This window comes from Pleurodeles waltl, chromosome 4_1, assembly GCF_031143425.1.
Source record: "Pleurodeles waltl isolate 20211129_DDA chromosome 4_1, aPleWal1.hap1.20221129, whole genome shotgun sequence".
Taxonomy (NCBI): Eukaryota; Metazoa; Chordata; class Amphibia; order Caudata; family Salamandridae; genus Pleurodeles; species Pleurodeles waltl.
This window is the reverse complement of record NC_090442.1, coordinates 334,156,866-334,171,369: the sequence shown is the minus strand read 5'-3', so window position 1 is coordinate 334,171,369 and position 14,504 is coordinate 334,156,866. Positions and strand designations below refer to the sequence as shown.

At 40.1% G+C, this 14,504-nt stretch overlaps 1 protein-coding gene across 6 annotated transcripts in view; it reads right to left on the bottom strand.

Moving 5' to 3' along the window:
• Positions 1-4,842: 4,842 nt before the first annotated feature.
• Positions 4,843-14,504, bottom strand: part of CALD1 (caldesmon 1) — a 519,621-nt gene continuing 509,959 nt past the window's right edge. For 3 of the 6 annotated variants that reach the window (XM_069228449.1, XM_069228451.1, XM_069228450.1), the window contains 2 exons: positions 8,810-8,846; positions 4,843-6,423 (listed from right to left, as the gene is read on the bottom strand). In XM_069228449.1, the coding sequence (XP_069084550.1) occupies positions 6,392-6,423; positions 8,810-8,846 (69 nt within the window). In that variant the 3' untranslated portion in view covers positions 4,843-6,391. The remainder of the gene's footprint in view (positions 6,424-8,809; positions 8,847-14,504) is intronic. The other 3 variants (XM_069228452.1, XM_069228454.1, XM_069228455.1) reach the window with 2 other exon arrangements.

The following is a 14,504-nucleotide window of genomic DNA, read 5'->3' as shown; positions in this document are numbered from 1 at the left end:
TGCATTACACATTTTCAGGCCTAGCAGAATATGATTACAAACAAGGCCCTCAGAACTCAAACTATTCCCAGCTGTAAAGCAAAAGCCCCAGCCATGAGAGAGCTTGAAAAGAGATTGAATGGTGGGAGGAAGTATGATTTTGGACCCCCAACCTAGTGTGAAAACCCAGAAGAGATGGTAAGAAAGACCATGTTGTGCTGAATGTTTTAGTGGTGGTCCCATTCTCCTAGGACCACCAGAGGCTGAGTTATGGGCAAAAATGTGTTGTAAAAGAAATGTCCTGCAAAGCATTATGGGACGAGTTTCTAGAGTGCAGTGAATATTGGAGTATCTGCTCTCTGGCTGTGAAGGGATAGCATGTTGAGGATTTCTCTTGTGTTTTTTATATTTATCAGGCACCAGTTTGCATATTTGTCAACTGCTAAACTTGGGACAAATTTAGGAATGGGTCTACAAATGTAACCGGTGCTCATGTAAAGCACTACAATGTTCTGGTCGCGTTCACGCTATATAAAACCCCCTTCAACTTTCAGCCTTTGTCCAGTGTAGACACACAAAGAAACAGCAAGATGCTAGAGGAATAAACAACATGACACAAGTGCGAATCAGAGAGGCAAAAGAAACAAGCATTTGCAATGCAACGGGTCTCGCATTTGCTCGAGTTATAGCTATTAGCGATGTAAACTCCTAACCGGATGTTTCTTGCCACACAAATTGAAAGAAAAAAAAATGAGCACGATCACGCTATGTAAAACGCAGCGCGATTGCGCTGAAATTGAAGACTACAAAAACCAGCGCGATCACACTTTGTAAAACCTAGCGCGATCGCGCTGTGTGGGAAAAAAAAAGATAAAGTAGTGCAGAAACCAGGCTAAAAACATCAAGCCTCTGATGTTTTCTGTAGGTTGCCGGTGCGCTCGAGGAGGGCTAAACACCGGAAAAGGCATGACGTATGCATGCCTTTCACTAATGAAAGCAAGCAGATTTTAAAAGGCAAGCCCAAAAACCAATGAAAGGCATGACATGGGTTGGTTACAAGCCCAAAGAGAGATTACAACAGGTACAGAGCGCTTGTGTGCTCAATCCTAAAAAGTAGTGCATTGACACTAAGGTGTGTGGCCCATCGTGCAATAATCCATGTAATGGGGTCAGTCTCCAGGGCAGAAACAAAACGGCCTAAAGGCGGCACAAACCTAAATCATTTACCTAACAGACCAAAGGAATTTTGAAAGGCATGCCAAGGAACTAATGAAAGTGATAGGCGTATGATGGGCGTGGTGAAAGCCCACAGAACAGATTACAGCATGTAGAGAGACTGCATGCATGCTGCCTAGGCTCAACCTAAAAAGTGCTCCTTAGATCAGGGCGAGGTGGCAAATACATCCTACCTAGTGGGTTTCAGCAGCTATGAACCCCAGCTTTGAGGTTTTAGCCCCTGAACCAATGGCTACAAAAAGAGCTTGGTAACAATACATGTGACTTTGAAGAGCCCTTAAAAGCTTCAGCCAAAGCCCTTAGCTTGCTGGAAGTATTTGCCTGAAGACACTGACCTCCATAACATAGACTATGTCACAATTAAAAAAATATGACCATGGCTTCCTGTCTTATATATCTGTTGTCTGTTCCATTGCAGCCAAATTTGGGCCTAGGTCCTGGTCAACCAAAAACTGCAACTTTACAGTGGCACTTTTCTAGGCACTTTTATTCTAGAAATGTAAAAAATCATCTTGGATTCCCTTCATCCAAATAAAATTGTTTCTGTGTATTTTGATTTATAGTACTTGTTTCTATATATATAAATTGTATTGGGTATTTCACTGTGTTCTTTCTACTGACTTCAAAATTATTTGTATTAATTGAAAATAAAACATGTTGATACTGCTTGAACTTAAAACACAAGTGCTCTTGGGTACTGCCTGTTGCTTGTGCCAAAGCTACCAGTGGTTGCCCAAAATATCACTGAGAATTTTAAAACGTACTCAGAGATGTTTATGGAGTAGGCAATGGTTTCTCCTAATCAAAATATGAACCCACGATCTGGAATGCTGCTTCAGTGTTTTAGGGCTGCCAAATACTAAAGTAGGCCTGAAATCTATACTTTTCAGTCACTCATGTGGCGGTGTTAATGTACAGTGTGGCGAATATGTCAAATTTAATTTTTTATCCCACTGAGGAATTTCCTATACCAAGTTATTATGTATACAATGGCTACCGATAGGAAACTTTCACCATGTTATAAAGGCTAATGCACATTAACTGGGATCCTGGATATCAGTCTCTGTGTTGATAATACAAGATGCAAGTAAGACACCACACACAGAATAATTTCTCATGCCTGTGTGTGGAAATTAATTTGTCTTTCCAGAATGAAAATGTATTTACATGAGTGGGAGATGGACCCATAGTGAATCGTCTTCCCCACAAAGCAACCTGAGATATTTCAGACAACACTGTATTGAGAGCGCTAGAGACATTTACCTAAACTGAGTTAAGCTTCACCAGGTAAATTAACTATATATTTTCCTCTGTGGGTATGGATTCGGGCACACAACACAGAAAATGAAACCTCAAAATTAGAAAAGAAGAGGGCTTAAAAATGTTGATTTAGCCCAGCATTACTCACTATAAAAATGGGTGCAGACTAGGTGCCACCTTCTGAGCAACATTTACCTTTGCTCGCTTGTCTTCTCAGGGCTAGGAAATCTTTCATAATAGACCTGGCTAGACACTGATCAAGTCTGTTCTACTTGCAGGATTAAGTACAATTTGTACAAAATTAAGTGCCAGGGCCTAGGGCAGTTCATAGGAGTTCACTCTAGCTGGCACTGTCAACAAGAAGAAATAATCATTGTGTTGATAAAATTCAGATCAATGGTCACACTACACTACCAGGTGGTGTAATAGGTGCTTGTGTTTAAAAAAAAGTGCTGGGATGAGCACTCGAAAACTCCGGCACAAATTAAGCACTGACTGCGGATCAAGTCCATCTGTTGGGACATACTGTAGTTGCCTGAGAAAACAGGGCTTACCACCAGTATGAAAGGTATATCTGCAAGTTGACATGTGCTCAAGGTGCCAACCTTGAAGCCACATGTAGCACATATTGCTAATGTTGATGACAAGAAAGCATGAATGGAACTTTACTAAGCAAGCACAACACTCTCACACTTTTGGTCTCCACCTCAAGCCAACATCAGCGATAGAACTTGATCTGCTGCAGACAAGATAACATTTAACAGATTGTCAAGAATGTAAGGTGTTTTAGTAGACTTTGATAGCCCTTTAGTTTTATAACCTGTTGGTTGGTTAGATCTATTCTTAGCTAAATTAGGGTATTAGTTGATTAGTTCAGTTAGGCCCTCATTTCGAGTCTGGCGGTCCATGGACTGCCCGACTTATGGTGGTGGTCTTACCGCCGGCGCGCCGGTGGTAAAGACCGCCATATTATGACTTCAGAGGTTTGGCCGAAGCCAAACTGCAGAAACCCCACTCTTACCGCCAGGGATAGTAGCGGTCATACCGCCAACGGTATTACAAGTCGACAGACTGCCAGCATTTTCGTGGTGGTTGGACTGCCTTGAAAACGTTAGCAGTCATGCACTGGGTGACAGGAATCTTCGTTCCTGTCACCATCAGACATACTCCCACATGACCACACACCTACATTCACACACCCCCACTCATCCACGCATTTGCTAACATACACCCCCACACACTTGCACCCAAACACGCACTCAGATACACCCATTCACTCACACACACGAACACACACATTTATTCTCACACACGAACACACCCATTCACCTGCACACATGCACACGAACATACCCATTTAGGTGCACACATGCACACGAACATACCCATTCACGCACACACACTCAAACTGACACATACACTGGCATGCAAGTACACAAACTGACTCATACATTCCCCTGCACACACTCAAACTGACACATACACTTGCATGCATGCACTCAAACTGACACATACACTCGGATGCACACACTCAGACTGACACCTCTTTCCCCCTCTGCATTCACACAAACATACATGCAGACACACACACAACACCCTCCCCCCAAGGCATACACACACACTCACAAACGCACACACAAACACCTCCTAACCCTCCGCATTCATACACACACAGACACCACACACATTCACACAACACTCCTTCTTTCAGACGATCAACTTACCTGCTTTGGAGAGGTTGCCGTCTGGGAGGGGATGGGTCTTGGTGCATTCCACCGCCAGCACCGCAACGCTGTGCAGGACACCACCACACCGTATTACGGATCGTAATATGGTGGGCGGTGTCCTGTTGGTGTGCCAGTTCTGGTGGTGGAAACCACCTCTATTGCGAATTCGGCCAGGCTGACGGTGTCATATTTCCAACTGAAACTGGGTGGAAATTGACACAACGTTGTAATATGGCAGTCTTCGGACCACCAGTGCTGGCGGTCTTTTGACGCCCGCAGCTTCAGCAGCCTTTTGCAAAGACCACCAAATTCAAAAGGAGCACCTTAGTGTTTAGTGAACACGTATTTCACTGAAGATGCTGTTAGTTTCATTTTTATCCACTTTAAATTGTCTATGCTTTATATTACAACTACTTCACCTCTTGCTGGTGTGAATATTAGCTTGGCTGAGATAGCAAAATGGGTCTCAGTGTAAGCATAATCAACACAAGTAAACAATGCATGGGCAGCAAAAAATTAATATTCTACATTTTGACATTGCACGTTTTACAGAGCAAATCATTGTCAATTCTTGGTTGTGTAAAGCTAACATTCTGCATGTAATAATTCTGAAATAAGCAGACTTAGTGTGCAAAAAACATGAAGGAGACGGATGGAAATATTCCATTTATTGTGGTTGCAGTTTCATAATACATTGTTTGAAGATTTTTTTTTGGTTGCAGCTATCAATCATAAGTGAAATATTTAATGTTTGCAAAAATTATTGATTTGCAAAAAATGCAAGTCAATTATTTTTTCATGTAAACCAAACATATATTTATAATGAACACAATATTTCAGCTATGCACTGGAACACAGTTGTTCACAAAGCATATTAGCTCATAATTGTATTTCTCAACTTTTAGGGCACATGCTACAGAGATACAAATTGGTGAATAGCTTTTTGCTCAATTTCAGCTTACAATAATGCTAGCAATGTTGCAGTGGAGAAGTAATCATTTAGTGCTCTATAAAAACAAATTGCAACACCAGACTTTACATTTTTTCTCTGAACTAGCTGACCTGCATATCCAATGTTTAATATATACAAATAAAATGAAACTTGCCTGTCGATAAAGTTTCCGGGATACTGACGGTAACACATATTATAAGATACATGCTTGCTTTCATGGTATATGTGGACAATGTAAGTAGCACCGTGGTACATGTTAGTGTATTTTCAAATTTCTTGTCAAAGAATGCAGAGATTGCTCAAGTTTGGTAACTGGTTTGTATAAATTAACTCCAATGTTTTCTAGAAATGTCTACTCACGGACTCCCCTTTTGTCCACCTCTTCTTCTTTCATACTGTTTTCCCATTGTTTTGCTATTCTGTGCTTGGGTGATTTAAATTTTACTATATGAATGCTCATCTTACCAGAATTCTGGTGACAATACTGAAGTTGCATGAAAGGTGTGAATGACTCAAAAAAGCTGTGATATTGGCTAATATGTATGCTTTTCACTAAATATAATAATCTAGCACCTGGTAAAGCATTCTACATTTAGTAGTGTCTTGTAGCTAACTTTTGTAAAGCTATGTGTGTGTGTATATATACTGTATGCCTAGCTGCAGTTATTGTACTTAAGCTCTAGAGGAGCAACATATATCAGTACCGCGGTCAGCTAATATAATCCATTGTAGATATTTACCTAGCAGACTTTGTACGATGGCCAAGCCAATATCCGTAGTATTAAACTAAAGCCTGAACAGGCTAGATATGCAACATATGTCTATGTGGCATGGGAAACATTTACATTGTGAATTACATAATTTTTCCATGCTTACTCTAAAGTGCGGAACTACCATGACTTCTTCGGTTCTCTAGATCTTGAATACCTGGCTACGACACAACCTCCTTCATCAAACACCCATGTGACTGCATTGTTTTGGCATTATGCTCTGTCAATAGTGTCACAGAAACATCAATAGCAACATCTATGTCACATCATGGGTATATAGACATAAGGATATTGTGTACAAGCAGTACTTATCTCATGAATTTCAAGAGAGGTGAATCTTAAATACAGTGCTAATATACATGTTTGTTTAATGGGATAATGCAAAACACATTTTTGGTAATAAAACATAAATATAAAATGACAATTTAGCACTTTAACATTGAGTTGGTCCAGGATCATCTCTCGACTCATGGTTCTTTCTCAAACTGTCTCAATCCTGCTGAAAAGAAGAGAATGCATTCAGAGGATTAAACGCAATAGCTCATACAAACATTTTCAAAGTGGATAATCAATTGATAGCAACATAAAGTCAAGAAACAACAGGAATGCATGATTTCTCTAGTGTGCTCATATAAGATATAGAGATTAGACTGTTTTAAAGAACATGTCTGTAGACAGTATCAATATTTTGAGGATCAACACCTTTGTTAAGCACTCCCTTATTTCAGCAACATCTCTGACACAGGGCAGCCCTGCAATATTTAAAAAGTATCAGTGGTTTCTCATAAAATGGCCTTTTAGCTTCACTCCTGTCAGCCTTGTCTGTCGTGCACAATACTTGTATGTTTGAGGAGAATACATATTAAACTGGCTCACTCAGCATTATATTTTAGAGTAATCAAGAATGCCTTTTCCTTTCTATCCGAGGCAGGGCATCACACTCGGACACATTGGTGCAAGAAAAGCATGTTAAGCCAGGTAATGTTTATCCAACAAGTCACTCGTTTTTTAATGAGATGTGCACTAATCCGATTCATTATTCTAACAGTGGCACAAACTGTGGGGCTCTTCTTTATATTTCCAATAAGCTACAGTTCAATGAAGTATGTAACATGAAGTGACTTCATGAGGTACCTTTCAGATAATTAGAAATGAAGCAACAGACAAATGTAACGTTCCCTCCTCCCATACATACGTATGGCAGAGTACAGAAAGCAATTGCATGTAACACAAGATAATGTTGACATGCTCACTGCAATTAGTGACCTATATACAACATTTACAATATACTAGCAGGTGGTGCACAGTCAGTATCCTAACAGATACAGCACCGTCTGGGCAGATGCAAGACAAATTAAAGTTTTTTAATGCTTTGTTTATTATAGAGGCAATTATGTTAGTTTGCAGCATTCTTCAATGTGACAGATGAAATGGAATATTTTTAGTTGACAAAGATGGTATTTGTGAAAAACAAACGCTAACAGACTGGGTTATGAAATGGTTGTGTCTTGTGGTGAAATATGTTAGGGGGTGAGCGCATTGTTACTGATTTTGAAGGGTTTGCTTAGTAAGATCATTTTGGGTGTTTCAAAAAGAGCAGAAAAGAGCAGATTGTTAGCTTTTGTGCTCAGAATGTGGGGAAAAATCCTACTTTGTGACTTGAAGAATGGGATGAAAAGAATACCACATAACACGATAGTACTTCAAAGCCTCTTTAAACAGCCAAGAGATTTCACCCATTAATAAAGTGATCTGACCTGCTTTGAAAAATTGTTCGTCTTGTGGTCATGTGGTGCAATATACAATACAACAATAGAAAACAAGTCCTCTTAAACGCATATTTCTTTCATTCTGTGTTTATAACTTTTAAATGTCATGGGTGATTTTTTAGACCACCCCAAAACACTTTGTAGCTTATTCATTGCCTTTAGAAACAAAAAATGCACTTCATGACCTGTTTATTGATTGTACTAAGCAGCACTAATATTTCGATGACTTCAGCAACAGATAAAGTGATTGGTGCACTTATGTTTTCTAGTTGATATATATTAACAGAGAAATTAGATGTGCAATTCATAATCAATTTGTTTTTAGAATGAGGCCGGATAGTAAGAGAAAAGGAGACCCGAGTTGGTTCTTACTGGCAAAAGTGTATATTTGCCATGGCATATCAGCTGTCGTGTACAAACGGACGGAGGACAGTAACACAGTTAAATAAAATGAGGCATACAGTAAGTTAACAGCAATCATTGATATTAAATTGAGGATAATTTTATATAGGTATGTATATAGGTATATTTACACAAAGTTTGGTAATATTATGCTATATATTATAAATGCTGAGCATGGGGAGGGACCAAGATTCAGGAGTGGTAAAGCCTTGAGTGGGTTATTTTGCACTTCCCCTCCTTAAACAACGGTAAAAAATCCCATATTACATTTTGCACATCTGCATACTTAGTTTATGCCATGACATTTTTTCATTTGTTTTTGTTTTAAAAATGTATTTTACCATAAGAAGGGTGCAAGGGGTCAAATGTGTGCAATACTATACAACCATATTGAAGAGACCTTGTGACTATTAGGAGATTGGTTTTCATATGTAAAGAAATTGTAATATGCAAAGTGTCAGACAATAAACACTGTTTTCGTTATGTCAAGTTCATTCTACTGCAATTTGACATTTGTGCTGTAGTAATACATGTGTGGACGTGCATTTATTAGTACAGTTCCTGTAAAAAACATGTTATGGGGCACATTTATATTCACATCCATTGCATTAATAAATATATATATAAATGTGAAACTAACATAATAATAAATGCTCCTACCCTCAAAAACACAACCTTTTCTGTCTAACTTTAAATGCAACTGATATCACTTACCATTGGTATCTGGCTTATTTTTTCCTCCAATTGTCACCTAAATGAAAAACACACAGTAAAACTGTCAATGAACTCCCATTGATTTAAACAGACACATTATATGTGAATCTAGTACTTTAAACTCTGGACAATATTATGAACTGCGTGCATGTGAATACAATCCTAATGGATTCACTGAACATATGATAGGGAAAGTGTGATGTATACGAGATGACGCATGGTCATTTCATACCTTTGTGAGGTGACTACAATGTTGTGTTTGTAAACTCAATGGATAGCTCAAGAAATCTAATAAAAGAGGGGGGAACTTGTCTAGCATGTTACTGAAGTTGTGTGGCATCCTGACAAATCTGTAGTATGATGAGCTGAGAGGCAATGTCACTGGCCCACATGCAGATGAAAGAAATCCAGGGGTGGTCAGTGATTTTGCGCACGGCAGCGTCCACAACAGAGGGAGAACTTTCTCAACCACAGGGAACCTATCCACTGGCTGGTGGTACTTACCACCACATTATGACATTGGCAGGTTGGCTGAAGCCAACCCGCCAATGTACCACTCTGACCATCATGGCGGTAGCAGCCGCCAGGCTGGAGATAATCATCCCCAACCCAGTGGCTGCCATTGTATCGCCTGCGGGATTATGACCCCGCCTACCACCATGGTTTTCGTGGCATTTGTAATGCCATGAAAGCCATGGCGGTAGGCCCTATCAGTGACAGGGAATTCCTTCACTGTCACTGATAGGTGTCCCCCTACCTCTCCAAACACCCCCTCACCCCCCCACATCCATGCCCCCTTCACACACACATGCAATCACACACTCATTCACACATACATACACGCATGCATTCATCCATTCACACACACATCTGCACACTTCAATACATTCACGCACTCACATTTCAATACAGTCACGCACACAATCAACACTGAACACAGACCCGCATTCACGCACACACTCACACATCATGCACTCACCCCCACATACACACACACAACATCCCCCAACCTCCTCCCCTGTCGGAGACCCTACTTACCTGGATCCAGGGGGTCCTCCGGCAGGAGACGGGGCGGGGCGTTGCTAGCACCAGCAGAACACCAGCAGGTCATATTATTTCTCATAATACGGCTGGCGGCGGTCTACTGGCGTGGCGCTGCTGGTGGTAGCAGTGCCACCTTACCGCCATCCGCCAATATGGCCACAGCCAGATTTCTGCCCTTCTCATGGCGGAAATCCGGCTGTGCTCATAATATGGCAGACGGCTGGTTACCGCGGCAACGGTCTTTTGGTGGACATCACCACGGCGGTAGGTGCTCTTTAACGCCGATGTCAAAATGAGGGCCTAAGTGCTTATTTGTTATTATGCTTTTATTTGCCCAAGTAGGCCAGCTGGATGGCTGGTCATCTATGAGCAGTTCAGCACTGTGCCAAATAGATGCTTGAAAAATCATAAAGCCACTTTGTTTGATATAAGAACCCTCTTAAGACTACTCGTTAATAAAACTACTTATGATCACATTATCTTTGCTGCCATGAGTCAACTCATGTTTATAAATTACTTGTAGCCCTGTAGCATATTATCTCTAATGGGACCCAGTCAGTAATTACCACATCAGAATTGAAATGATCAGCCAGGTGCTATAGATGTTCTGCACATGAAAGAATTCTATTTTTAGTAAGCGTGGACCATTTGATGAAGAGTAACATGATGTTTTTACACAGTTACTCTTGGTGCCTTGCCATGTCAGGTATAATCTTTGATATGACAAGAAATATGTTGTACTAAGAAAAGGTTGCTGCAATTGGGAGCATGGCAAGTACATAATTACAGTGAGGAGACACCTACATATTTGTTGTCTGTTTGGTGCCCCACAGGAAAAGTTGCAATTTATCCCATTTAAGGAAGTCTCTTTGTAGTTGGTCTGTAAGAACATTTATTTTGTCTTTCACCATTGCATAAATATTGCCATCACCAATATTTACAGATACTTCATTTTGATTTTACCATACACACTGCTGGCCTGCAAGGGAGTGAACTGTATATTTTGTCATAGAGAGAGTCTCACTCTTGTTCCAGTTAGTTTTTTACCATGAAAACACAGATAAATCAAACATATTCTCTATTAGATTTATGTCCTGAGTGAGAATAAAATGTCACCCATAAACTGCATAGCTTAGCTTGAGATCGCCAACGGGAGTGGCTATGCCCATGATTTCTTTCTAGGTATTGAAGCAATTGCTAGTAGTGCTAGAGTAATAAAAAAAGGTAAGGGTGATAAGGGACAGATTTTATGGGTGCCTCTGCTTATTTCAACCAAACCCTGTTTCTGATCATTTCAGGTATTAGTCTGTGATAAAATAATTGTGTTATTTAAATTAACTTTGGTCCTATTTCCATTCTGGTCATTGTGCATAATGGATTATCCCACTCTGTTCTATCAAAGCCTTCTCTGTGTTGGTGGAGTTGTTTCCTCTTTCATCAACATTATTCCTGCATTGCCATACTAGCTCAAGAAGGGAGTGCATACAAGTGAGTGAGTAGCGTCTGGGTATGAATCCCACTTGACCTTTATGTATCAGTACATGAGTTACCTTTTTCAACTTATTGTTAAGGACTGTGGCGAGAATATTTATGACATCATGACTCAAAGTTATAGGTCTGTAATTCTCACTGTGTAGTGGATCTTTCCCTGGCTTGGGATGAGGGAAATGTGTGCTCTATTACAATCACAGTGTAGGGTTTCCTTGTCCATTGCCTCTCTGAAAACCTTCTCCAGTAGTAAGATCAACACCACAGCTGTTATTTTAAAAAAGCCTGAGGGAAAACCATTGCCCAGTGTGTTTCCCACTAGCATTTTATTTATTTTCTTACACAATTTCCTTATCCTTCATTTCTTGCTCTAGGTCGTTGCATAATTCTATTGACAGACAACATGGGATGAATCCCTTTTCCAGGATTTTATTTGTAGTATATAAGAAAGAGTAAAAGGAGGCAATTTCTCTTATTATGAAAAATGTGCAGGTAAGTAATGTTTTCTGAGCCTTCTAAACTGTAGTACCCATTGTGAAACTGCCAATGTGGCCAATTGTGTCCCTCTCTGCTTTTTTTAGTAGTGCTAATAGTTTTCCTGTTTCCTCTCTGTGGTCCTATTGTCTCCCTTTAAACCTGTAAACCTCTTTCAATGTGCTTTGAAAAGATAATATTTAAGTCATATTTCTTGGTGACAAGCATTCTCAAGGTATTATCGGTTGGTGACTAACGATAAGATTTTTTGGAGATGCTGTATGTCTAAACCTAGGAAAGATTTCCTTTCCGCTGCAACTTTACACATTGTTGCAGAATCTCTTGTCATCAGGTACCTCAGGCACGATTTTTCTGCAGCCCACGATAAGCCTGGGTGGGGAGGACATAGAGTTCTCATTCAGTCAGAGGTATTCATTGAATAGATTTAACAACTTCTTTTCAAGTAGTTCATATCATAAAGTATCCATCCTCTAGGTCTTGGTCTCAAACCCAGTTAAAGAGCTATGTGGACATGGTCAGAGATGCTGCTTCAACCAATATTGCTATTAACTGGTCAGGAGCATAGTGTTATACATACAAAAGTATCATGTTCACATTTCTGTTCCATTGGGGCAGGATAAAAAGGTGTGCTCTCTACGCATTGGATCTAGGAGTCTCCAGGGGTCAGTTAGGGAGTGGTCTGCCATGAGGTCTTAAAGCAACATGTTATCATTGTTTTCTTTCACAGATTCAGAGCTCCTAAGTGGTCTAATTTAAAATCAGCTGCCAAGTTCCAATCGCCCCATCATTTTTTTTTTGTTGTCCAAATTCAGTGGAGGTTTTTTTAAGTATTGAAAAAAGGTCAATTTCATGTTATTAGTTTCATAAATCAAACCAAAAATAAATGAGTGGCCCCATATTATTTGCGTTGCAAACACATATCTACCTGATACTTCTAACCATGTCAACTGTGACCTGGCAGATACCCTCCTGTGGATGAGAATGCCACCTCACTTTTTCTGTATGGCTGAGCAGCAGAAGGGGAGGTCTCATTCTGGATTTGGATCCTAAAATGGAGAGCAATTTCAAAACCTAATAGCCTTTAAGCTTCTGGTATGCAAGATATATATATATACTTTGTTTGAAAAGCAATGTTTGGTGTCTTTATTGCCAAAAAGGTGAAGATTGTTTTCCTCTTAATATAGTTAGTTAAACCATTAACCATATTGAAAGGGCTCTATCTCCATTCATTAGGTCGAGTGCACAAGCGTAATCTATCTGTGAGCTTTTAACCACATCCACTGCACACCTATTACGTTTGTCCCTCCTTAGGTCAGTGTTGTTACCGTCTAGGCCATCGACCCTGTACATGGATAATTGCACGTTTGCCGATACGTTTGACTGTGAGCAAGCTTATTTTTCCTTTTGTGTCTCTCCTTCGTGCTCACGCTCATGGCAGCCATGGCCCTTTGAATTGACTTGCTTATGTCAACTGTTTTACTTTTCGTTTTCAATTTATGTGTGAAGAAAAATCCAGTTAGGAATTTACAATGCTAATAGCTCTAACTTGAACAAAAGCAAGACCCACTGCAGTGCAAATGCTTGTTATCCCATGCAGTCACTAGGTTGGTCAGTTCATGTTCAGTTTATTCATCCTGAATATAACACATAAAGCTCTGGTTCTAGGGCATTCATAGTCTGCAGAGAAAATGGACACTAAGATCAGGATTGCTATGTATTTCTGTGTAACTAAACTTTTTAAATGCTGGTCTTCCTTCATAAATGTGTCATGGCCATTCCAGCACTACAGTAAGTGCAATACTGGTGGCGTGCTCTCTCAGTACGTCATGCATCGCACCAGTCTAATAGTTACATTTGAAGAGGAAATCTAGACTTATCCCTGCCTCTCAAAAGGGTCCTTCTGTGTTAGATTCCTGAGCAGCATGTCTCGGTTTCAAGAGTGGTTGCAGGGGGTCCACCGTCCGGTACAGTTGAGGGCTGTAGTACAGTAGCCTGTTGGGTATGAACAGGTGGATAATAGTGGAAGTTTCCATTAGAGAATATTACAGGTCCGCAAGAAAGTTTTCAAGCTTCTGTGAAGCTTAAAATTCCTTAACCTCACTATATATTATCACCAGCATCACCACAGGATCTAACAAGTGGTATCAAAGTTCCTTCTGTTTGAGAAGGGGACATAAAGCTAGAAACCTTCTGTGAATTAGACTAGTCTCATAAGAGAAATGTGCAGCAAAAGAGGTTTATGATCTTTACAAAAGTAAGGGCATGTTTTCCGATGATGAAATGACCAGTCTTGTCGCTTATGATGAAGGAGACACTTGACTATTCATCTGGAAGAATCCTTCCTCTTGTTTTGATTTGGTCATAGTCTATGCGCCTTTTGAAATTTGTTTGGAGGACAACATTCTAAATTGAGAAGCTCTGGTATAAGAAAGAATTCAAATACATCATCATGTTTTTCAGCCTCATGAATACCATACAATCTGGCCTTGTTTTAGTACGTTTAACCCCCCCCCCCCATTAGAGATTTTCAGCACTTTCTCCTCAAATGCCTGGAGACACTTCTCAGAGATGGTAAGCTGAGTTTTGAAAACGGACGTCTCAGCATGCTGAGATTTCAATTCTTTTGATGTCTCAGTAGTCAAGTGTTCCACTGCATTATTTGTAGAAT